This window comes from Arvicanthis niloticus, chromosome 5, assembly GCF_011762505.2.
Source record: "Arvicanthis niloticus isolate mArvNil1 chromosome 5, mArvNil1.pat.X, whole genome shotgun sequence".
Lineage (NCBI taxonomy): Eukaryota > Metazoa > Chordata > Mammalia > Rodentia > Muridae > Arvicanthis > Arvicanthis niloticus.
In genome coordinates, this window is record NC_047662.1 from 96,214,472 (window position 1) to 96,237,560 (window position 23,089).

The 23,089-nt window shown below is 39.3% G+C and overlaps 1 protein-coding gene across 6 annotated transcripts in view; it reads right to left on the reverse strand.

The window, feature by feature from the left end:
- Positions 1-23,089, reverse strand: part of Stx17 (syntaxin 17) — a 52,147-nt gene that overhangs the window by 16,103 nt on the left and 12,955 nt on the right. For all 6 annotated transcript variants that reach the window (XR_013110684.1, XM_076935001.1, XM_034503238.2 and 3 more), the window contains 2 exons: positions 22,049-22,114; positions 5,047-5,272 (listed from right to left, as the gene is read on the reverse strand). Coding sequence is in view for 5 of the 6 variants with exons in the window: in XM_076935001.1 (XP_076791116.1) it covers positions 5,047-5,272; positions 22,049-22,114 (292 nt within the window). In the remaining variant the exon portion in view is untranslated. The remainder of the gene's footprint in view (positions 1-5,046; positions 5,273-22,048; positions 22,115-23,089) is intronic.

The window sequence follows — 23,089 nt, forward strand, 5'->3', positions numbered from 1 at the left end:
ATTATATCTTATATATTGTGTGCACGTGCACTTATCTGTGCCATGATGCACATGTGAAAGTCAGAGGACAACTTAATGGAATAGGAGAATGTTCTCTCCTACATGGTCAGACTCGGGTCTTGGAAGCAAGAGCTTTACCTGTTAAGCCATCCCACTGGTCCGAGTGACTAGTTTAAACGCATAGTTCAACGTTATGTGTTGTTCGTACGAAGGATGAAAATGTGGATGGCACAGAGTATGACTCTCAAAGAGCTTACATTCTAGAAGAATCAGACTTAAAAGGGTGTTCATAAAAGAGGGGTAGACCACATTAGAGATAACAGAGATAGAGATCAGAGGGGGCTCTAAGTCGGCTTGATATGGCAGGCAGTTCAGACTTCCTGGAAGAGGTGGATCATTAGACAAAGGGGAATATAAGCACTAGATGGAGAAAGCAGCAGGAGCATGCACCTCAGAGAGAACTGACACAGCTGAGCTACAACCAGACCAGGTGCTCTCAGAGCGTGAAGTGAGACAAGGAAGGACAAGAACAAAAGGACTGTAGATGAGGTGGGGCCTTTCTGACCAGGAAGAGACTTCATGTGGCAGACAACAGGAGGCTCTGAAGGCTTGCAAGCATGCTCTGAAGTGTCATGACTGTGACCTGACCTACTCCTGAGTCAGCCATTATAAAACTATATTAATTCCCATTTCCTTTCCAGTCCCTTTTGTTTTTCCAGCCAAGCCTAAAAGTGAATGATATTTTATAAAACGGTGTGACTAGTGTATTTTCAAAGTTAAAGAATACTTTACTCATAAGAAAAACACTTGCTTAAGCTAATCAGGAAGGGCACAGTCAGCTGAACAAAAGACAGCATGAAGACTTAGCAGAATTCATACTGATTATTTTTCAATTCTAAACTTGATATCTGAATATATATTTGAATATGTGTGTGTGTGCTGAGATTGTAGAAGTGTCACATTGCCTAGATAACATTTTTATTTATTTTGTGGCAACAACATATTTTTTTAAAGATTTATTTATTTTATGTATATGAGTACACTGTCACTGTCTTCAGCCACACCAGAAAAGGACATCAGATGCCATTACAGATGTTGTGAGCCACCATGTGGTTGCTGGGACTGAACTCAGGACCTCTGGAAGAGCAGTCAGTGCTCTTAACTGCTGAGCCATCTCTCCAACCCACAAGATTATATCTTAATCATACCCAACCCAAGGCCCCTTCTACTCTGTCTGGACTCTCCAATACTTCCCTTCCCACCTTCCTGTCTAAGTGCCATCTGTATGCATGTGGGTGTCTGTGTTTTGTATCTTAGAGAACAAAATCACAGGCAGAGTACCTCTTATATCAGTATAATAAAGAGCCAATCTTTTCAAATGTTTCCTTTTTTAAAATTTTTACTTCAATCAAGATAAACGAATCAACCTATGACCTTTCTTTCACTTTAAATTCCGTGTAACTTCCTGATCAGTGTCAGACGGGATATAAGCAGAATCCTGTAATTGTAAACACACTGAAGACCTTAAGCTATAATCTAGAGAAGATTCAAGTGAAATAGGTACAAAACAAGCAGAGTTTATAATACAAAATGCATTATCTAAAAAAAAAAAAAACGGGATGAGAAGTATTTGACATTTTAAACAAACAAAAGATTTCTGTCAGTACAAAAAAGAAATGATTAGGTCATTTCCATCTCACTTGAAACCAAACTACGTATGTGTCTTAGTTACAACAAAGACGTCCTTTCTTTTCCATGGAAAACCTTGTTAATTTACAACTCTGAGGACATCACAAATCAACTCAAAGCATGACTGTCAAGAAAGAACTCTTAATTTCTATAACTTCTGCAATTCACTTATTTCAGCTCGTGCCTTAGTGCTTATCCTTTGACTATGAACTCTTACAAACATGTACAGGTGTGTGCGTGCATGTATGCATACCTGTCTCTCTCTCTGTGTGTGTGTGTGTGTTAAAACCTTATTACTGGTTATACATTTAAATAAACTTTAAGACCATTAACTCCCTCTGACTGAAGTGATAAACAAGCTATTTAACTATATTCTGTCCCATCCCCCTCTTTTTTTTTTTTTTTTTTTTTTTTTTGTACCTTGTGAACAGCAAAGTTTCTAGCACCTTTAAGATTGAGATTTTTTTATTTGAGGGTATTTGTTGAAAATGGACTAAAATTCCCTTCCTGCTGTGCCACTGGGATACATGTCCTGGAAGTGGGAATGAGAAGACAAACAGAAGCTGGAGAGATGTGCTGCCCTACCCCGATGGCATAAACCTCAACTCTGAATGCAAATCAGATGGATAGGCTCACCATCCCTCTTGATGGGGATCAAGGAGAGGGATGTGAACAGGAATGAGACACAGGAAGCTTCCCATGTCAAGCAGGCCTGGCAGAGACTGACTATTGGAACTCTCAGAATCTGGACAAAAGAAACAGCACAAACCACAGTTCCCCTAAACTTCCTTCGGTTCCCAGAAAACATAAGATGCCCTACTTTACTCATTATTTCTGTCCTTAAGTGAAAATAATTTTTTCATTTTTTTTATCTCACTCATGGAGATGTGGCAAGACTACTCCTGAATCTCTGTTTCCAATCAATGTGTTTAGAATCAGATTCCTAAAGAATTTTAAGACATTTAACTTCCATGCAAACAGTATACATTTCTGTACAGGCTATCACCACTATAATGGGTATGCAAAGCAGAAATAAGGAGAAACTAGAGCAGACAGACAAAACCACGCAGAGTGACAGGAGGCCACAGCAAGCAGACAGCACAGCATATGCCCCATATCCTGCTCCGCCCCTGAGAGTTCATGCCTGCACTCCTCTGTCACTCTCCTTTGTTAGTAGAGTTCCTGCATTTAAGGCAACCGAGTAGTTGCTTCTTCTGTGAAATGCTGTCAGAGCCTGCTTTGCATGGACAGTGGAGTGGGGTGAGCCAGTGAGCAGTGAGAACCTGAAGTCTCCGCTTGCTCAGTGTCAACTACACCTCAGGTGTGTGGCCTTAGTTACATCAGCACTGTGCTCTCCATCACAATCAACACAGGCTCAGACCATCTGATAGTCCATGAATCCAGAGGTTTGAGAATCCATATAGTTGAAAGTTAGGTTCCCATGCTGTTTCTTACCCCATCCTCTGTCTCTGCCCTAACTGTTTTCATTTCTTTAATACACATGCTTCCTCCAGTTCTGCCAGGTCTTAGGTTTCACACAAGCCTTCCGATTATGGCAAAGGGTAAGTGACAGGGAGTGGGTGACCAGGTAACTCCCCAGTAATATATACTCAAGTGCACAGGCCACAAATAGTTGCATTTGGATAAACATATACAATGCAATAATAAAATGAAAATTAAAACACTGCTATTGTGAGAGAAATCCTGGATGAAATCAAGTATTTTGCTTCAGATGCAAACATTAGTGATGAGCCACTTGAAGCTAAATAATAGGAGGCTGACACCAACTCCTCTTTCCAGAAAGTGCTGTTATCTTCATTGTTACTGTCATGAGTACTGTCTTAAGGTCTCCTAAGGTCTCAGTATAGAAGCTAGTTCATCAACACATGGGCAGAGAAGGCCTAGAGAGCAGCAGTGCTTGCTCCATAGCAGGAGCACCCTCCTCTGTACCAGTATGGCAGTGATAACACAGAACTACCAGAAAGCATGACCCCCACACATCTCTAAGGACTGAGTGCTTACAGGTTAGCACTACCTATGCAGACAAGTGACTGAGCACTTTCCTATTTATTTTATTTTTTGATTTGGTTTGGCTTATAAGAAAAAGGCTTGTGTAGCCCAGGATGGCCTTGAAGTCCCAATTGCTCGCCCTAGCCCAACTTCCCAGTGCTGGGACTGCACATATGCAGCACCATATTGCACCATATCTGAAATAGAAAAACTGTTCATGTCATGTATTTACTTATTTGTTTGTATTTATAACACATCTATGAACAGTTCACTATGTGCAAAGCACTGTGCAAGGTTCAAAGACCACAAAAAAGGTTACCCAAAAACTCTGCTAGACAGTCTAAATGTTTCTGCATCCCCTTGCAAAGTACTGAATTATTAGCAGTGAACATGCACACATTTTAATCCAGACACAGGGAATGGTAACAAGAGTGGTCTGGTGGATAAAAAAAAGGAAACCTGGCTAGCTACAGGTCCCTTAAGTTCTCATCTTAACTTCTAATTCCTTTATAGCCCATATTTTTCGTAAGGATTAAAAAAGTATCTTTAAACATATAAAATATGAGACGTAATAAATTAATAATACAACAGAAAAGAAAACAAGGGCAGCAGTTATAAAATAAAGCTGACACACTTCACAAATGTAACTTTTGGTGATTAAAATTCTGGCTTTGAGCTTCCTAGAAGATATCTCAGTCACAGAAACCTCAATTAGTTATTCTACTTACTACTTATAAGACTTAATCTAAACCAAACCTCCCCACCAAACAAGAATGGCTACTTTGAAGTATTATGATGCCAATTTTTTCTGCATAAAAATATTAGCATTGTGTTACCAAGGATTATCAAACACACTCTTAGAAATGACATAACTGTTTATACGACTGTTTCTTACACTATTACTTCACAAAAGTTAACAGCATGAACACACCATAGAATTTTCATGTTATCAGGAGAGAAACAAAACAGTGACATTGGAGCCTGATGAGAACGGCTCCCGCCTGCACTGCAGAGGAAAGACACGCACACTGCACACAAGGCCAGCTACTGGACAGCCTGCCCTGCACTGGACGGCAGAAAGGGGCACACTGCACACAAGGACAGCATTATCTTTACGAGTAACTTAAACTTCTCTTTTCAATACAAGCAAGGAGGTACTTGAAGCCGCAAAGTTCCAATCCACACAATCTTATCTTGCAAAATTTCCAGGGTACACGTGTCTGGTTTGTCTGGAGTTGGCCTAGCAAGACTACAAGGATTTACAAGGGGCCCTCTCTCTCCATTACAGCTGAGGAGGCGAACTTCACTAACTGGGCCAAGCAGAATCAAGAGTAAGACGTATGTTACCATCGACAGTTGTAGATCTGGTCAGAGAGGGCTGTAGTAACACTTCTTCGTCCTTGACTTGTCTCTTGAGTTCTTCAACAGACTCCAAGTGGAGGTGGAGAAACTCTGCTGTGGCCGTTGCTGCTGCCTCCTTGACAGGATCTATCAGTCGCTTCAACAGGACCAGATCATCCTTGTGCACTTTCAAGCAAAGCTTCTCCATTTCTCGGATATTGGAGCGCAGTTGCTATAAATGAAAAAGAGAAATATTACCAGTACCATCTCTCAACGTAAGACCTATTTCTTCTCAGAATAATTTGCTATAATGGTCATGAATGGAAATGATTACAAATTGTCTACTACAGGGACACACAAATTTTCAATTTCCCATATCTCTCTCTTGGCTAGTCTAGAATCCATGTCCTTAAAACTTTGAATTTATGTAGTAACTTTGCCTTTACTACATGGGACTACTACATAATAAATGCTGTACAGCTAGCATTTATCTTGTGGGATAAATATGGAACTAAAATATTCTAAAGACCCAAATGATCTGTATTGCTAAAGCACAAATATATTCTATAATTTCTAATAAAAGTATATAATTCTAAAATGAATAAAGCAAAAGTGAAAATGAAACAAGAATCAACAGAGTAGAAGAAAAACACATGTAATATTGGCTAGAAACTTGGCTCAGCAGGTAAGAGCACTGCCTGCTCTTCTAGAGGATCCAGGTTCAATTCTCAGCACCCACATAGCTCACAACTGTCTAGACTCCAGTTCCAGGGGATCTGATGACCTCTTCTGGCCTCCGTGGACAAACTTGGTATATAGACATACACCCTATATATAAATTTTAAAAAATAAAATATTAAAAAGAATATAATAGAACAAAAGATATAACCACCAATTATATTAAATAGTATTTAAACAATATTAGTTATAAAACAAAGATTATTTTCAGATAGTATAAACAAAGATACATTTAAAACATAAAACAAAATGGCTCAAACTAAGAGTAAAAAATAGAAAGAAAGAAAGAAAGAAAGAAAGAAAGAAAGAAAGAAAGGAAGGAAGAAAACACATAAACCCTTACATCCCTTTCACAAGAACAACTTGCTACAGGAACATTACTGTCAGGTAGACAGACTCTAAAAGTTGGCTCATCACCAGAAATAGAGAATTACTTTATAATAAGATTCTCTTCAGAAATATATAATATTTCTGTGTGTTTGTGTGAGTATGCAAGTTTGAATGTGTGGGAGTGCATACGTGTGCTGATGTATATGTGGTGAGGCACAAATCTGATAAACTGTCTTCCTGGCCTGTTCTTCACTTTATCTTTTGAGCCAGGGTCTCTGACTGAACTCAAGTATACTGATTCCAGCTATTCCAGCCAGATGGCTTGTTCTATGCATTCCCTGTCTCTGCCTTTCAAGTACTAGGGTGACAGATAGCCACCATGCCTGCCTGTCTTATGTGAGTTCTTGGTAACTGTGATGGTTTGAATGGTTGGCCCAGGGAGTGGCACTATTAGGAGGTGTGGCCTTGTTGGAGGAAGTAAGTCACTGTAGGGTGGGCTTTGTATCCCTCCTCCTAGTTGCCTGAGAGACAGTCAGTCTTCTCCTGGATGCAGTTGGATTAAGATATAGAACTCTCAGTTCTTCCAGCATTATGCCTGCCTGGATGTTGGCATGCTTCCCACCTTGATGATAATGGACTAAACCCCTGAACCTGTAAGATAGCCCCAATTAAATGTTGTCCTTTATAAGAGTTGCCTTGGTCATGGTGTCTCTTCCCAGCAACAGAAACACTAAGACAGTATGTAAACTTTGCTTCTAATGCTTAGGTGGTAAATGTTTTTATCCACTGGGCCATCTCCCCAGCCCAAAAGTTTCAAAGAAATCCATGACCATAATGAAAGGTTTATAAGCTGCAGTAGCTAATAGAACAAGGGGCAAGGGTGTGTTAGGTAAAGAGGGTTTGAACAATAAGATTAACATAGCTTGATTTAAGTTGCTAAGAACAGTAATCTAACAAACAAAATATGTATGTAAAAAACAAATAATATTAAAGCAACTTTCACAAATTTCAAAAACATTGACAGATACAGCATGCTTTCTGAGCATAATAAACTTAAATTTGAAATTATTACTGGAAACACACACACACACACAATATATGTCTACGAGGAAAAAAAAAGATATTTCTAAATAGTAAAGAAAGTAGGTCAAAAAATAAATCACAATGAAAATTAAAATCCTATAACCGGAATACAAAGAAAAGTAATACATGTTAAAACTTACAGTATTCTGTAAAACAAGAGTTAGAAATATACTTCTCCAACTACACATATATTAGAGAATACAGTGTGGAGTTTGGCTACTCTAAATTATGCTCCCAGTGGGTCGCATCTCCAGCTACCCACCCTGCAGCTTCAGATCCTCAAATGAAAGACACACACACACACATACACATTAGTTTATTTTTGAAATGCCTTGGCTACTTACAGGTTGGGTTACTTAAAGGTTCTAATCCTCCCAAGGCTAGCATACTTTTCCCTCTGGTACTCCTGGCTCAATACCTTCTAAATCTACCTTAAACTTTGCTGCCCTGTTACCTTCTGTGAGGCCCACTGGTCTATGCTGCCCAAGACGCTTCTGGGAAGCCCTTTCGGGGGCCACTGCCCACCACCTCCCCAGTCACAGTGATTCTCCTCTCTCCCTGTGTCCTTGTCTGTGCAAATCTAAGGGTCCTGCCCCAACTCCCTTTGCCCAACCATTGGCCACTGGCATCTTAATTGATCAATCAAAAACCAATTGGGGACAAGGTTCTTCAGTGTTTGGACACGCAAATTCACAATTAAATAAAAACATTAGTACCAATCCCCAACAAGAAAGAGGGGCTAGACAGTCCCTAAGGGCTTCCATGACTTTCAGCTGGGTAAGCCCTTGTGGTGTTTGAATAATAATGATCCTCATAGGCCCATATATTTGAATGCTTAGACATCAGGGAATCACACTACTTGAGAAGGATTAGGAGGTGTGGCCTTGTTGGAGTAGGCATGGCTTTTTGTGGGGTAGTGTGTCACTTAAGATACACTTAAGGTATCTTTTGAGGTATCTTAAAAACCTAATGGAGGCCCAGTGGCTCTCTCTGTTCTGAGGATCAGGATGTAGAACTCTCAACCCCACCAGCACCAAGGCTGTCTGCATGCAGTATGCTTCCCAAAATGATAACAGACTAAACTTCTGAAAATGTAAGCAAACCCTGATTAAATGCTTTCTCTTATAAAAGTTGCTTTCATCATGGTGTTTCTTCACAGCAACAGAACACTAAGATAGCTAGCTCTTTTTTTTTTTTTTTCCTTCTTCTTCTTCTTCTCTTTGGTCTTTTTCTTTCAGATGCTTGCCAAAGTCCACTCAGGCTTCTAAATTCCCTAACACTCTGTACTCCACTCACCCATAAGATACTAACTGCAGACCCTCAGGCTGCCTTATCGTCTTCACACTAAGCCTCCCTTTGATTCAGCTGACATAGACAGCTTTCTCTGGGCTTTCCTGTTACATTCATTTGAAAAACAACAAAAGAAAGGCCAGAAATTAGCAAGCTAAATAAATATCCATCTCAAGAACCTAGAAAATGTAAAAACAGAGGCAAATATAAAAAGGAGAAAATTATAAAGATGTGAATAAACTTAAGGAAAGAAAAAAAATACAAATATACCACGAATTAAGAAAGCCAAAATTATTTTTGGAAAGAGTAATAAAATTGATAAACCTCACAAAAGTAGTTTTAAAAATAAATACAAATAACCAACATCATAATGAAGGGAGCATCACTACAATCTTAAAGAATTAAAATGATAATAAGAAATTATGAAAAAAACCTGGGCATGATGGTTCACCCCTTTAATCCCAGCACTGGAGAGGCAGAGGCAGGAGCAGAGACGGACAGATCTCTAAGTTCAAGTCCAACCAGGTCTACAGAGTGAGTTCCAAGACAGCCAGGGCTACACAGAGAAACCCTGTCTTCAAAACAAAACCTAAAACAAAACAACAACAAAAAGGAAATTATGAATAAATTTATGCCAATAAATTAGAAGAGTTAGCTGAAATGGTTAAATTTCCATAAAACTATAATTTATCAAACTGATAAAATCAAAACATAAATGATCACTTAAGTATTAATATTTTTTGGATGGGGTCTCAGCCAGCCCAGAATAGCCTCAAATTTGCTATATAGCTGAGGCTGGACTTGAGCTTCTGGATCCTCCTGCATGCAGAGATTACAAGCACTGGACACTACACCCAACTATGATGAAATAAAATGAATGTGTATTTTTTTTGAAACTCTTCTGCCTCTTCCTTTCCCATGTTAAACAACAGGCAACCAAACTACAGACCAAAACCAGCAGGAATTGTCACTGGTCAGTTTTACCAAATATTGTAAGAAACTACACAAATCCCTCATGGGAGTGCTCAAAGGCGAGTACCTTCATATCAAAACTCAACAAGGAAAGAAATATCCAGAGCAAACAAGGTACAGAATGTCTCAGAAAAATGTGGCAATTTAAATCTGGCAGAACATAATACAGCAACAATTAGTACTGAACAGACCCACTTCAAAACATGGATTAGAAGGTACTGTTACAGGCAAAAGAAGTAATTGCAAGCCAGTCACAAAGACACAGTCTGCTTAGTTCAGTCTCTATAGTGTGTCTTGAAGCAGGCTGAATTAAATGCAGTCTGAAGGACTTATTTGGAGGCAAAGTTACACAGAGAAGACAGTAAGTACCTGCCATGACCGTCAGGATGGAGATGCCTCTAGTGGAAGGACAGTGGTGGTAACTGAGACGAGGCCACAGGGCCTTCTAGAATGCTATCTACGTGTAATTGCTTAGGAGTATATTCATGCTCTAAGTATTCTACAGTACATATACTAGTGTTCAGAGATTTACACTGGTGGAAGCGATAGCCAACCTAAAGACTGACATGGTTGAAGCCCTGTGCAGGAATGGGATGCAGTGAGCTCTGAGTTAGTGGCCTATGAATCTTTCCTCTTTCAATGGGTGGAAGAAATAATGGAAACACCACTTCCTTGGGACGAATTCTGACATACCAACATAAACGCATGTGGTAGGAATAAGCTCTGTGAGAGGGCACACACGAGTGTGGAGTGACTGACAGTCTGCTCCAGAGGAGAGGAAGACTGTGGTGAGTCCTAGGGGAAGTTAATTTTATCAGCTTTGAGGAAAAATGTTGTATGGTGCCACAGCATAAATTATACTAAGAATTTTTTTTCTTTTAAAGAAACTCTTGGCCGGGCGGTGGTGGCTCATGCCTTTAATCCCAGCACTTGGGAGGTAGAGACAGGCGGATTTCTGAGTTCGAGGCCAGCCTGGTCTACAAAGTGAGTTCCAGGACAGCCAGGACTACACAGAGAAACCCTGTCTCGAAAAACCAAAAAAAAAAAAAAAAAAAAAAGAAAAAAAAAAAAGAAAAAGAAAAAAGAAAAGAAAGAAAGAAAAAGAAACTCATCCTGTAAAACTATAACAGCAAATAAATCTCACCTGAAAAAAGTGTCATCTAAGGAATCAAGTATGACTGTGTAGGGTACAGTATGGAAGGTGCAGAATCCTAAGACACTGGAAAGGGAGCAGGGAGGGAGGGAAGTCGAGGGAACCCAAAAGAGCGGTGTGAAACAAGGAGAGGCATGCAAGGAAGAGCCAGAATGAGCGGAGGCTGGTGAAAAAGTTAAGAACAATAAAAGGATATAAAAATACATGTATGGCAAGAACAAGAGAAAGGCTCAGGCCCACTGTGGGGCAGATGGCGTAACGCTAACAGATGATACGGAGAGCAGAACCGCAGAGCTCCTGTTTTGCTTTTGATTCTGTATTAAGGAAAATTTCAAAATTGAAAGGGGGTAAGAAACACACCCAAAGGAAATCTGTGTCACTGCAGAGATCTGGATAGGCTTCACAAAGGAGTAGCTTGGTGTCCTTGAAAAACAGTTTTAGGGAAGTAGGACATACTAAATCAAAGCTCTCTTGTCTGCACTTCAGCAGCAGCAGGACACATATCTTTTCCATATTTAACCGCACTGTACAGAACTTGCTTGGACACTGGGTGCAAGCATTGGGCCACAGGCCATAGCTGCATCTGTCCTTCCTAGAGAAGACAGCGTGACGCCTTACATGATGCCTTAGATGCGATCCACCCCTAATTGGCACATGCCAATTAGGACAGAGGTCAAAGATCCAGAGGCCAGATTAAGCTCATAAATATTTTAAAGCAAAAATCAAGTTAGTCTTCTGAACTCACAATAACCTAGTTTAACTTCCTTTCTGTCACCTCCAATTAAGAAGCTGCTTCTTGCCTGCCTGCCCTGATTTACTACCTCCCCTGCCCTCCCTGCTGATTTCCTCCCTCTGAAATGTTGTCTACTTTTCTTGCTTTCATACTGTTTGTCACATTATATCTTTTCTATTGCTTTTTTTCCTTTCTACAATAAAAAATAAAATAAAAATAAAAATAAAAATAAAAATAAAAAAGCAGATCTGGTGTTCCCTCTGTCTCCTAGTAAGACCATGGAAGTCACATTCCATGTCCCTGTCTGGCTTGACTCTTGTGCATCTGTGCTGCTGACAGAACTGAGTAGACTTCGTACAGGCTCTATCCTTCCAAATGAGCTTTGAAACCTACTGCACCAGAATCTCTAAGTGAGCCTCTGATATGTCAGCTCTCGACAAGTTCTGTGACAGCTGTCTGTGAAGAAGTGGGGCTGAGGACATTTCTATGAAGACCAGGCTGCTTTTTCAATAACTTAAACAGTTACAATTTCGAGCACCTTCATTTTCTTATAAAAACTGGTCATAAAACTCTTTCTTAGTGCTAGATGTCCTTGCTTTACAGAAGAAAGGAAGCCTATTCTACTTCAGTTTCAAAACCTTAGTGACTGGCTGGCTTGTCCCGTTGTCCAAGGACAGCAGAGTTCTGAGACTCACGCACTGAGGAGAAAAGAAACATGTATCCCTGGAGAATACCCAGAGCTACTGCTAGACAGTGTTCAGTAGAAAATAGACCAGAACCTCAATGTGAGGAAGCCATCCAAGGCTGGGGCCAACCATCCCAGCCACACTAGGAACCTTTCACCCACACAGCACTGAAGGGCACTCAGAAAGGCTGAGTCCCGAGAGGAGGAGGAATGGAGAAGACGGAGCACTACTCTAGCTAGCCTCCAATTAGTGGATCACTAAACTAAGACTGGTTCTAAGTAACTTAATGGCAGTCCAGAACCAAGTTACAGAAATAATATACTATCCTAGAAACACAGAGCAGTTAACAAGACCAATCATCATCAGACAGATGTAGAAACAGAACAGCAACCATAGTGGGGAGAATAATTGTAGATCCAAATTAGACCTGATTGACATGGCTGCTAATGCAGTAGAAAGGGATAGTACACTATTACAACTGCATCTCACATGTTTGAAAAATTAGGAATCAGTAAGGATGGTACTTAAAAAAACCCAAGTGAAAATATCCATGTGTGTGAGATGAGAATATATTAGCGGACTAATGACAGATTAGACACTATGCCAGAGACTATAAACAAAATGAAAGAGAAGCACATTTTTAAGAGTGCCACTCAGCTGTGTGGTAACATTCAAGCAAGTGCACATGTACTGGAGTTCTTGGAGAAGGAGGGAAAGAGACAGGAAAGCATGTTAACAAGAAAATAATGGCAGGGAACAAAATCCCCAAATCAATGCAACACGAGGTCAAAGCTCAATAAACTGAAAGCATAGGACAGTGAAGAAAACGCACCATGTCCTCTGTATGTTTCCAAAGGTGTGACACAAGGAAAGCAGTCAGCAGTGAGAGGAAAAGCAAAGAGAGGGTGCGGAGTTCTCACAGGAGCCCACGTGAGAGGACAGTCAATGTCTTCCAAGTGCAAAAAGAAACAAGGCTGCAGAAGTCTACACATGGTGAGTTTTCTATCAAAAAAAAAAAAAAAGTAAAAGAATTCATCCAATTAGAACTGCACTCCAAGCATGTTAAAATCTTTAAAGGAAAGATGGAACACAAAAAGATGGATCCACACAAAGGCATTTACTAGAATCACATCAGAAATGGAACTACATGGGCACTTCCCAGGCTTTCACCACCACCATGTCACTTTAAGTGGCAACAAAGTATTGCAGGAGCACAGTGAGGTAAGAGTGAACTGAAGTACAAGAGAGCAGCAGTGTAAAGAGGCAGATGCACAAGCCCAAGGTTCTTTGTTTTGTTGTTTGTTTCTTTTTTGAGACAGGGTTTCTCTATGCAGCCTTGGCTGTCCTGGAACTCACTCTGTAGACCAGGCATAGATCCACCTGTCTCTGCCTCCTGCATGCTGGGATTAAAGGCAAATGCACCAGGCCTGGATTGCCTACGTTTCTTAAACACTGCAAAGGCATGTAATACCACTTGAAAAAAAATAGCAATACATGAATACAATAAGCTCTAGTTCAACTACTAAAACAGCAGTTATAGCTAGCAACACAGGAAGAAGACCGTGCAACTGAAGAAGAACCACCTCAACTGAAGTGGAAATAGCTGTGAGGTAGGAGGATCAGGAATTAGAGACCATCCCCAGCAACACAGCCAGACCCTGTCTCAAAACAAAAACAAACAAAAAAAGCAAATTATTAACTATTCTTTGGGGAAATGAATAATGTTACAAGACAGATTACAAACATTCTAAGGTAGCTAAAATTAAAAATACCAACCTGATAAATTGTCTACAAGGACATGAAAACTAGGTGAGAATAAAATAGAACAATTGTTTTGAGAAATAGGCAGTTTCTTTAAAAGTTAAGTAATAACTGTGCCATTATTCTGTTCCTAGGTTATTTACCCAAGTAAAGTAAATTCTTTGTTTATACCAAAATGTTTACAGCAGCTTTATTTATAACGGACAAAATAATAAACAAACCAAATGGCCACTAACAGGTGAACAGATAAACTATGTTATAGTCATATAACAATGAACAATGCTATTCAATAATTTTTAAAAAAATATGGATATATAGAACAAGAGGGATCAACTTCAGAATATTCACAGAGTACAAGAAACTGGATTTTATGCTATATGATTATGTTATCATATACTCTATAGGTTATATAAAATTCTAAGAAATATATCCTCTAATGGATCACAGCAGAATCCCAGTTAGTGGAAGAGAATGTGGCAGAGAGAAACCAAGAGGGTGCGGGGCTTCAGAGTGCAGAGAGAAGCCATTTGGAGTTATCAAGTATGCATGTCCTTGATTATGGGGATAGCTTTATCATTAACAGACACAGGAAAAACATAGATTAAAGATTAGATACTTTAAATATGTATACCCTATGGTGTAGCAGTTAATACCACAAGAAAATTATTTAAGAAAGAGGAGGTGAAATATAAAAATAATTATTTATGTACAGTTATACCTAAGTCAGGCAAAGATTTCATTCAGATGAAGTAGGGGATGGGAAGTGGGATGTAGGAAGGGCGCACACTGAGCTTTACTAGAACTAACAGCTTCCTTGAACAAAGAAAAGGAACTGTGACAAATATGAGGATCTGACATAGATGAGTGGTAAATGCATGGTGTTTATTATATTATCTTACAGTATGAAATGTTTCTATGTGTTTAAAGTATGTGTATGCATAATTTTTCTAAACGTGCTCCATGTTGGAGTTGCTATCAAGCAGCTTCCTATTCTATTACACTTGGGGTAAACATTGTCTAGTAGAGTTACAAAGACAGCAGGTAATAATCAGGCCCCACTAGGCCCCTAGAGTAACTGATGTGGGGAAGGGGTATGGTGTGTACCTGAACTGATGTTGTACAATGTCTCCCAATTAAAATATTCTATCCTGGGAAGAGGCTTGTTAACAGGAAGTTAACAGAATTAAAAGGCTCAGGAAGTAAACAACAACTCTGAGGAAGCTCTTGAAACTGAGAAGAGTTACAAGGCCCTTCCTGCTAGGTCTACTGCTGGGTAGAAGGGCCTCTCTGACTTGTCAAGATGCCTTAAAGTCAGGAATGTAGCTTCTGTAGGCTGTGGCCCAAGTTGAGGTGGACTTTTTTAGGGATGCAGCTGCCTATAACTCATCCATACTCCTGTAAGTAACCTTAATAAGCTCATTGGTCCACTAAGTTAGACATTAGTGGAACCATTTCTTTGGTCTATTGTTCTCTGTATCAGTTAGAAGACATCTGGTCATTTCTTACCAGTAGAAGCCACACACAAACTTGTCTAACAAATAGTACCTCAACGTTTACACTAGCCGACTGCTTCATCTGCTTGTTCTTCCTATCCGTGCCCCTTCTAGACTTTCAGGTTCTCTCAGGTCACTATATGCTCAGAACCTTCTAGAGCTTTGCTCCCAACTCTGAGTTCCTGTCTCCTGCAGGGCCTCCCATGGTCTGACCCAGCTGGAGCCTGACTTCATCTCCTGCATCCTCCTTACTCACATGAGCCACACAACTTCCTCAGCACCTGGTGGACATGCCAAACATCCTCCCACCACAGTCTTCACACCAGACTTTTCCACATGCATGGATAATTTTATTTTGTTCCCATGAAATAAATAAATAAATCTTAAAAAAATAAAGTAATTGAAAAAATTATATCCCACAAATATGGGCAATTATATATCATTAAAAATATACATTTTGGGCTGGAGATATAGCTCTGTAGTAGAGTATTTGACTGGCATGTACAAGGCCCTGGGTTCAGTTTCCTGAACCATAAAAAGAATAAAATTTAAAATTTAAATAAAAATAAAAATCTATTCTTTCCAGCTGTCAGTTTCCCAAAGACAAGATGTGCAAGGATGGGGATTTTCTTTTCTTTTGCTGAAAGTATCTACAGTAACAGTGAAGAAATGGTAGATGGTGAAGTATTTCTGTTTTTCTAACAGTCAGAGCAGAGGGTAGTAATGCCAAACCCTGGAACTATAGAAAGGGCTCAAATTCATGAACTCCTGGTTCAGTGCTAGCATGACATAAAGCAGTGTGGTGGAGTGTTCCTGTAATCCCAACACTCAGAGGTAGAAGCAGGAGGATCAGGAATTCACAACCATTCCCACCCACATTGAAAGATCTAGGCCAGCCTATGCAGGAGACCCTGTCTTATAAAAATAAAAGTCTTCAGAAATAGCCACATGTTAGAGCAGTGGGAGCCATAATAAGGGAAGTGAGCTTTAAAAGGGTAAGTTCATCAAATCAGTATTTAACAAGCTTTGCAGTGTACAAATATAGACTGTAAACTATGTACAGACTTTCACATCAAAACACACCCCACCCGTTCAGATTATTAATAACTACATATAATAACTAGTTATCTCTTATTTCACTTTGTTCAGATATATCTCCAAATTCCTGTGTAAAGCTTAAGATATAGTCAAATATATACTTCTCTATATGGATGATAATTGTAAAAAGCAATTATTCTAAGTTAATTGAGAATTCTGAAAAATGGCTAATTATGTATTTGGTGATTAAAAGATGAGTGGCTATGCATATATTTGCCTTCATTAAATATTGATTTAGGATTTCTAATGTGTTTTTATAACATGCAATTTTGAGAGCAAATTGTGTACAGCAGAAAACATTTGGTATCATAATAATTAATCAGATTTCTTTACAAACACAAGCACAAGTCCACCGGTAAACACTTAAATACCACAGCAAACATACTCTACACATGATTTACTGTTAAGAGCTCTAGAGTTATAACTATTTAATTAAAATAAATCTGTACTACGCTTTATTTTTATTTAAGATATAGTCAATGTTTACCTCATACTCTAAGGTTATTGATAGTAGTAGGACTTTATATTTGTTTTAGTATCAACCAGTACTAAACATAATATTTTTAAAACTAATAACCAAGTATTAAAAAAATTGAAAAAGCCGGGCAGTGGTGGCGCACGCCTTTAATCCCAGCATTTGGGAGGCAGAGGCAGGCAGATTTCTGAGTTCGAGGCCAGCCTGGTCTACAGAGTGAGTTCCAGGACAGCAAGGGCTACACGGAGAAACCCTGTCTCAAAAAACAAAACAAAAAGAATTAAAAAAAAAAAAAAAAAAAAAAAAAAAACCTCACAACTGAGGGCACAGAGCAGTAGAGCAGCCCTTGCCTAGCTTGCATGGGGCTCTAGGTTCAATTTTCAGCATGGGGGAGAGGGGTTGGAGGACAGGCAAAGAAACTGAAAATCAAAGGAGAAAAAAACTAATTAATTTACTCAAGTACTTAATAAGCATTTACTATTATGTGTTAAGGGCCTATCCAATGCCTACCCACTTGAGTTAACACTAAGAGATTATAAAGAAAATCTGAATCAACATGGGAACTGGCCCTCACTATGGCAGTGATTCCCAACCTTCCTAATGCTGGGACCCTTTAACACACTTCCTCATGTTGTGGTGACCCCCATCATAAAATTATTTTTGATGTTACTTCATAACTGTAATTTTGTTAGTTATAAATCTTAATGTAAATATCTGACACACAGATGGGCTTAGGCGACCTGTGAAGAGTCTAAGCCACCAGAGCACTAAGACCTAAACTCCTACACTGTCACTCACTGCTTCAAACACCAACTTCAGTACCACTTAGTTTTCTCATTGTACATTAAGATTTAGGAGAGGGCGAGAGAGGAGATATGATTTTCAAAATATTTATTTTAGGTCTGGAGAGAAGGCTCAGTTTGCAACATGCAAAGGGCATCAGATCCTATTACAGATGGTTGTGAGCCACCATCCCATGTGGCTGGGAATTGAACTCAGGACCTCTGGAAGCACAGTCAGTGCTCTTAACCACTAAGCCACAACTGCCCCCCCCCACCCCATTTTATTGTTTTTTATCTTATTGGAATTTTTTGTTTGTTTTGCTTATTATTTTTGAGAGAGAGAAAATTTGAAGTGTAGTGGGTAGAGAGCTAAGAATGATCTGGGCAGAGCTAAGGGAAGGAAAATAATATGGTGTATCAAAATATAGTGGATGAAAAGTTTTCAATGAAAAACTTTTACAAAAGAAGCTGTTTTGTTTTATATAGTGCTTAAATTATTTTTACACTTTTATTGTGTGTGTGTGTGTGTGTGTTCTCTGCCTCCAGAGAACTGAGAAATCCAGCTAAACAAGCTTATTTTTAAGCAACTCTTCTGAAAATGCAGTGATATCATGAGAGAAGCAAACTGAACCTCAAAAAATTGAACTGTAAAAAGAAAATCCAAATTGCAAAAATTAGAAACAGTAACAATGTAAAGTAATTGGCTATAAACTCTATTTATGAAAATTAACAATATATCTACATCCAACACACACTCATGCTGTAAGGCACCTAAGAACAGACTCATCAGCACCCTGTGTAGCAGTGTTCACCTGTAATACTGCCTAGCTCAAGAAACAGAGACAGGATGGTGAAGAGTTTGGGGCTACCTTCAACTCTATAATTTGTTTAAGCCCAACCTGAGCTACGTAACATTCTACCTCAAAAACAAAATTAATGACATAATTTAAAACAAAAATCTTATTTATTATTATCTTTGTATAGAGAAAATTCCTTGTATAAGATACCAAAAGCATAAAGAAATTAAGGTTGGAAAATTAGTTACATGTAACTTAAGAAATTCTTTGTCTTCAAAGACAACATCAAAGTGAAAAGGTGGGTCTTACAGAAATCTAATTCTGATAAATCTGAAAAACTTACAACTTCTTCATGAACTTGTTTCTCCAAAAATTGTTTTTATCACAAACTAGCATGAACAAGCCTGTACACTAAGTTCTGAGCAGAAATGAAGTGAGCAAACACGTGTATCAAACAACAGGTTTTTCTCATTACTTTAATGGTGCACATAAATCTTTTATGCCAGATGGAGGCCAGTAGTGTCAACATGATTTTAAAAATTAGTACATCAAATTCTCTGACACAGTCAATAACTCAATCTAATCATGTTTTTGTTAGTGAAACATTAAACAGTCAAGATGGTAAGAAACCCAAGTCATAATAATCTCATTAACATTAATCTGCTCTTGGGGCACCAGGCAATATGAGATAACATCAAGAGCCGAGATGCCACCCTCTACCTTAGGCTTCATCTAGTTACCTTCTAGTAAATACATAGTGATAACTCAGATTTCCATCTAAATTTCAAACTATCTGCTTTTTTCCATCTTCTTATCTTGAAGCTGCTGATAATCTACTCCTTGCACTTCTGGAACCTTTTCTAGGGATGTCTTGCATTCATTTCATCCAATCCCAATTTTCACTATATGGCAGCTATACTAATTTAAATGTATGTTATATGCATGTATGTGCTTGTATGTGTGAGGTGAAGAACAACCACTGGTGTTAGTTCCATCTTTCACTTTATTTTACAAGGTCTCTCTTGTTCACTGCTACACCAAGCGCTAGACTAGCTAGCCCAGAATCTTTTGGAGGACTTGCCCATCTCTGCTTCCCATTTTGCTGTAGGAATGTTGAAATCAAGACATGTACTATGGTGTCCAGATTTGTATATGAAATCACAAGCCTGAGAACTCTTTATCCTCTGAGCCATGCAATCTAGGAGTTCCAACATTCAGTGGGACAGGGATTGGCAAACCATTTTGCAGGGCTGGGTAGTACAGAACTTGGACCCTGCAAGACATGTGGTCTCTGTTGTACCATTCAACTCAGCATTTGTAACGTGAAAACAGTGAATGAATGAGTGAGTGAATGAATGAACATGCAGCTGTCGGGTCAGGTAAAATTTGAGTCACAGTGTACATACACATCTGTCCATGTTAGTATGTGTGACTGCACATGTGGAGCCTGTTGGCTATCTTCCTCTATTGTTCTCTAGCTTACTTTTTGAAACATGGTCTCTCACAGAATGTGGAGCTCACTAGCTGTCTCACCTGTCTGAACAGCAGGTTCCAGGCATCTGCCTGCCTTCACTGGGGTCACCGATGCGTATTATTTTACCTGACATTTTACATGTGCTAAATATCTGAATTAGCCAGCCTGTGCCCAGTGTGATCTTGTCTCAAAATACAAATAAATAGGTGCTGGAAAGGTGCCTCAGTGGTTAAGAGCACTGTTGCTCTTAATCCACTTAAAGGTCCCAGGTTCAATTCCTAGCACCTACATGGCAGCTCACCAGGGTCTGTAACTCCAGCACCCTCACACAGACATATGTGCAGGTAAAACACCAATGCACATAAAAATAAAACAAATACAAATAAAAATTCACAGACCTAATGAACATTAGTTTTAAGATGGAGACAACACATAATACAAACACACTTTATTAAAATTTCAGAGCATTTGTGATAAACAGAGCACAAAAGGTCCTGGGGTAGAGGCTGGGGATGGGTGGTAGGGGGGAGTCCTATGCAAAGACTGGGAAATCAGGTGATTCTACTTTTGAAAGAGTTGGAAAACATTCGCTCTTAAAGAAAATTCCAAAGAGAATTCTACACCTGATAAAACTACAGTGGAGCTTTAGGCACACGTTACCTAACCTTTTCTTCTGGATGCTAACCAACAAAACAATACCGGAACTAAGAACTGAGGAAGACCAGCTATCCACAAAACAGTTCCTACACAGGAGCACCCCAGGGAAACCCCAGTGCAGCAGCTACGCATCAGCAGAGTCCTAGTGATCCTGGGGCATGACGGCCTAGTGATGAAATTTCTTAAATAGCAAATGGGACAGATACACACACACACACACACACACACACACACACACACACACAAAACAGTATTATTAACAGCAATGTGATAAGACACATGGAACATTTTAACAAAACTCAAGAATATACAGACAGAAAGCCAGGTAATTAAAAACAAAGTTGTTATTAACTTTAAAAAAAAAAAAAAAAGCAAAGGCTGGATTTCACTATTTGACTTACAGAAAATAATGTCCTTATAATGAAATTATTGAGATACTAAGTACTAACTGAACCTAGGACTGTATATATGCAATTATAAAAGAGAAGGAGAACAAAATGAAAAGCTGTGGCTCCATCTACACGGCAGGGGTGAAACAACAGCACCCGAGCCACCAGTGACGGGGCTGTTCCGTAATCACTAGGTAACACGGACATGGGCTGAGAGCCTCACAATGGACTCTTCCTAATAGGTCTTGAAGATAGAGAATCTTGGGGTTCTGTCTCTGTGTTGTACTTTAAAAACAAATAGTGAATATATATATATATATATTTATATTTTCAAGACTTGCCCTTATTTACTTATTTAGTGTGGGTGTACCTGAGGCCACGGCACACACGTGGGGGTCAAAGGAGTCAGTTATCTCCTTCTTCCATGTTGACCCTGGGCTGCAACTTGGGCTCTTAGGCTTGGTGGCAAGGGCCCTTACTGGTAAACTATCTCACTGGCCCTGAAAATACTATTTTTAAAAGCTAGTTTAAAATAATTAGAGCTTTTAAAAATAACTATCAAATATGGGTAATACATTTCACATAGAATTCTGTATCTCTCAAATTATAGATGTTGGTGTCTTACAAATACATCAGTATAGCATACATGAAGAATACACACAGCATATGTGAAAAACTTTTACCCTTCAAAGCAATTTTTTAAAAATTTTAAAACTACAAGTAGCATTATTTGTCAGTCATCAAATTAATACAAGAAAATGCATTGACTGTGAAAATGTAAGTTGATCTATTATTCCTGAAGGAAACTACTCAGGAGAAATGTGACTCAGCAGTTCCTGGTAAACAGTAACAGACACAACAGAGGATCAGCAAGGAAGGAGTCAGCTGAGCCCCATACCCCACAACCAAAATCCCTGCCACTGCCTCAGGCAGCTGCAAAAGGCACACAACAGGAATGAACTTTGTTAAACTTGGGTCTCATCTCACACACTTTAGAATGAACATTTTAGATACAGGCTTATCATCCTGGTTTACTTTAGCAAAATGTTCTCAAGACTGTCTCTTTCCTATTGCTTCACCACACACAACAGCCTTACCTGAACGGTGCGCCCGGCATTGATGTGTTCCTCATGCAGCTTGTCCCAAACTCCGCACCGCTGATACTATTTAAAAAGAGAGACAGACAGTAAGAGAGTGAAAAAACTGGGGAAAGCGCTGACCTTTACATCACAAGACCATGGTCAGTTCCCACAGAAGCCTTTACTCAGATTCTAACACACCAGGGAGGAAAAACAGTGATTTCTGTAATGACAGCTTACTTTCTAAAGGCATTCACTATTACATTCCAAATATTTAGAAATGATAATAAAAATAACAAAATATCAGACCTAATTACTTTTTTGGCCAAAATAATGTTTTTGTCTTCCTACAAACTCTCTGGGGATGGACAATATAGAGAATGACGATATAAAAGAAGCTGTTAGTTGAACAGCACTCCTTACACATCTTTATCACATATGTAGAATTCTAAGTATGTTAAGAGCTAAGGTCAGAATTTTAAAAAATCAATAAATCCCAAAAGTAGGCAGAAAGGAAAAAAGATGCTTGAGTGACAGAAGTCTCAAGTAAACAACAGGAACCAGAGAACAATGGAACATGCAGGTCTCAGAGAAGAGACACGGCTCCACAACTTCCACCCAGGGAAGTGAAGGAGGAATGTGTGCTCGCATCCATAGCAGCTGCCACTAGTGCACAGACACTATGAGAAATGCTGACGGCACCTGGCCGACCTTCGATTCTCCACGAAGGAATGAAGAGTGTGGAAAATGGTAAATACTCAGATAACACCAACTTTTTACTTGTAACCCCTCAGGCTGGCAGGATGGTGCAGCAGGTGGGTGCCAGACCTAACTACTGGAATTCCATCTCCATGACGAACTCCCAACTCCTGTAAGTTGTCCTCTGATCTCTATATGCCAACATGATACATGTGCCTGCACACACATGTACACATACACACACACACTTGACAAGTGTGTATGTTCTGAACCATGAGGCAGCTGCTAAAATGTAATCCACACAGATCACATCCTACTTTGTGGTGAAGTACCCTCTCTGAGACTAGAAAGAAGGTAAAA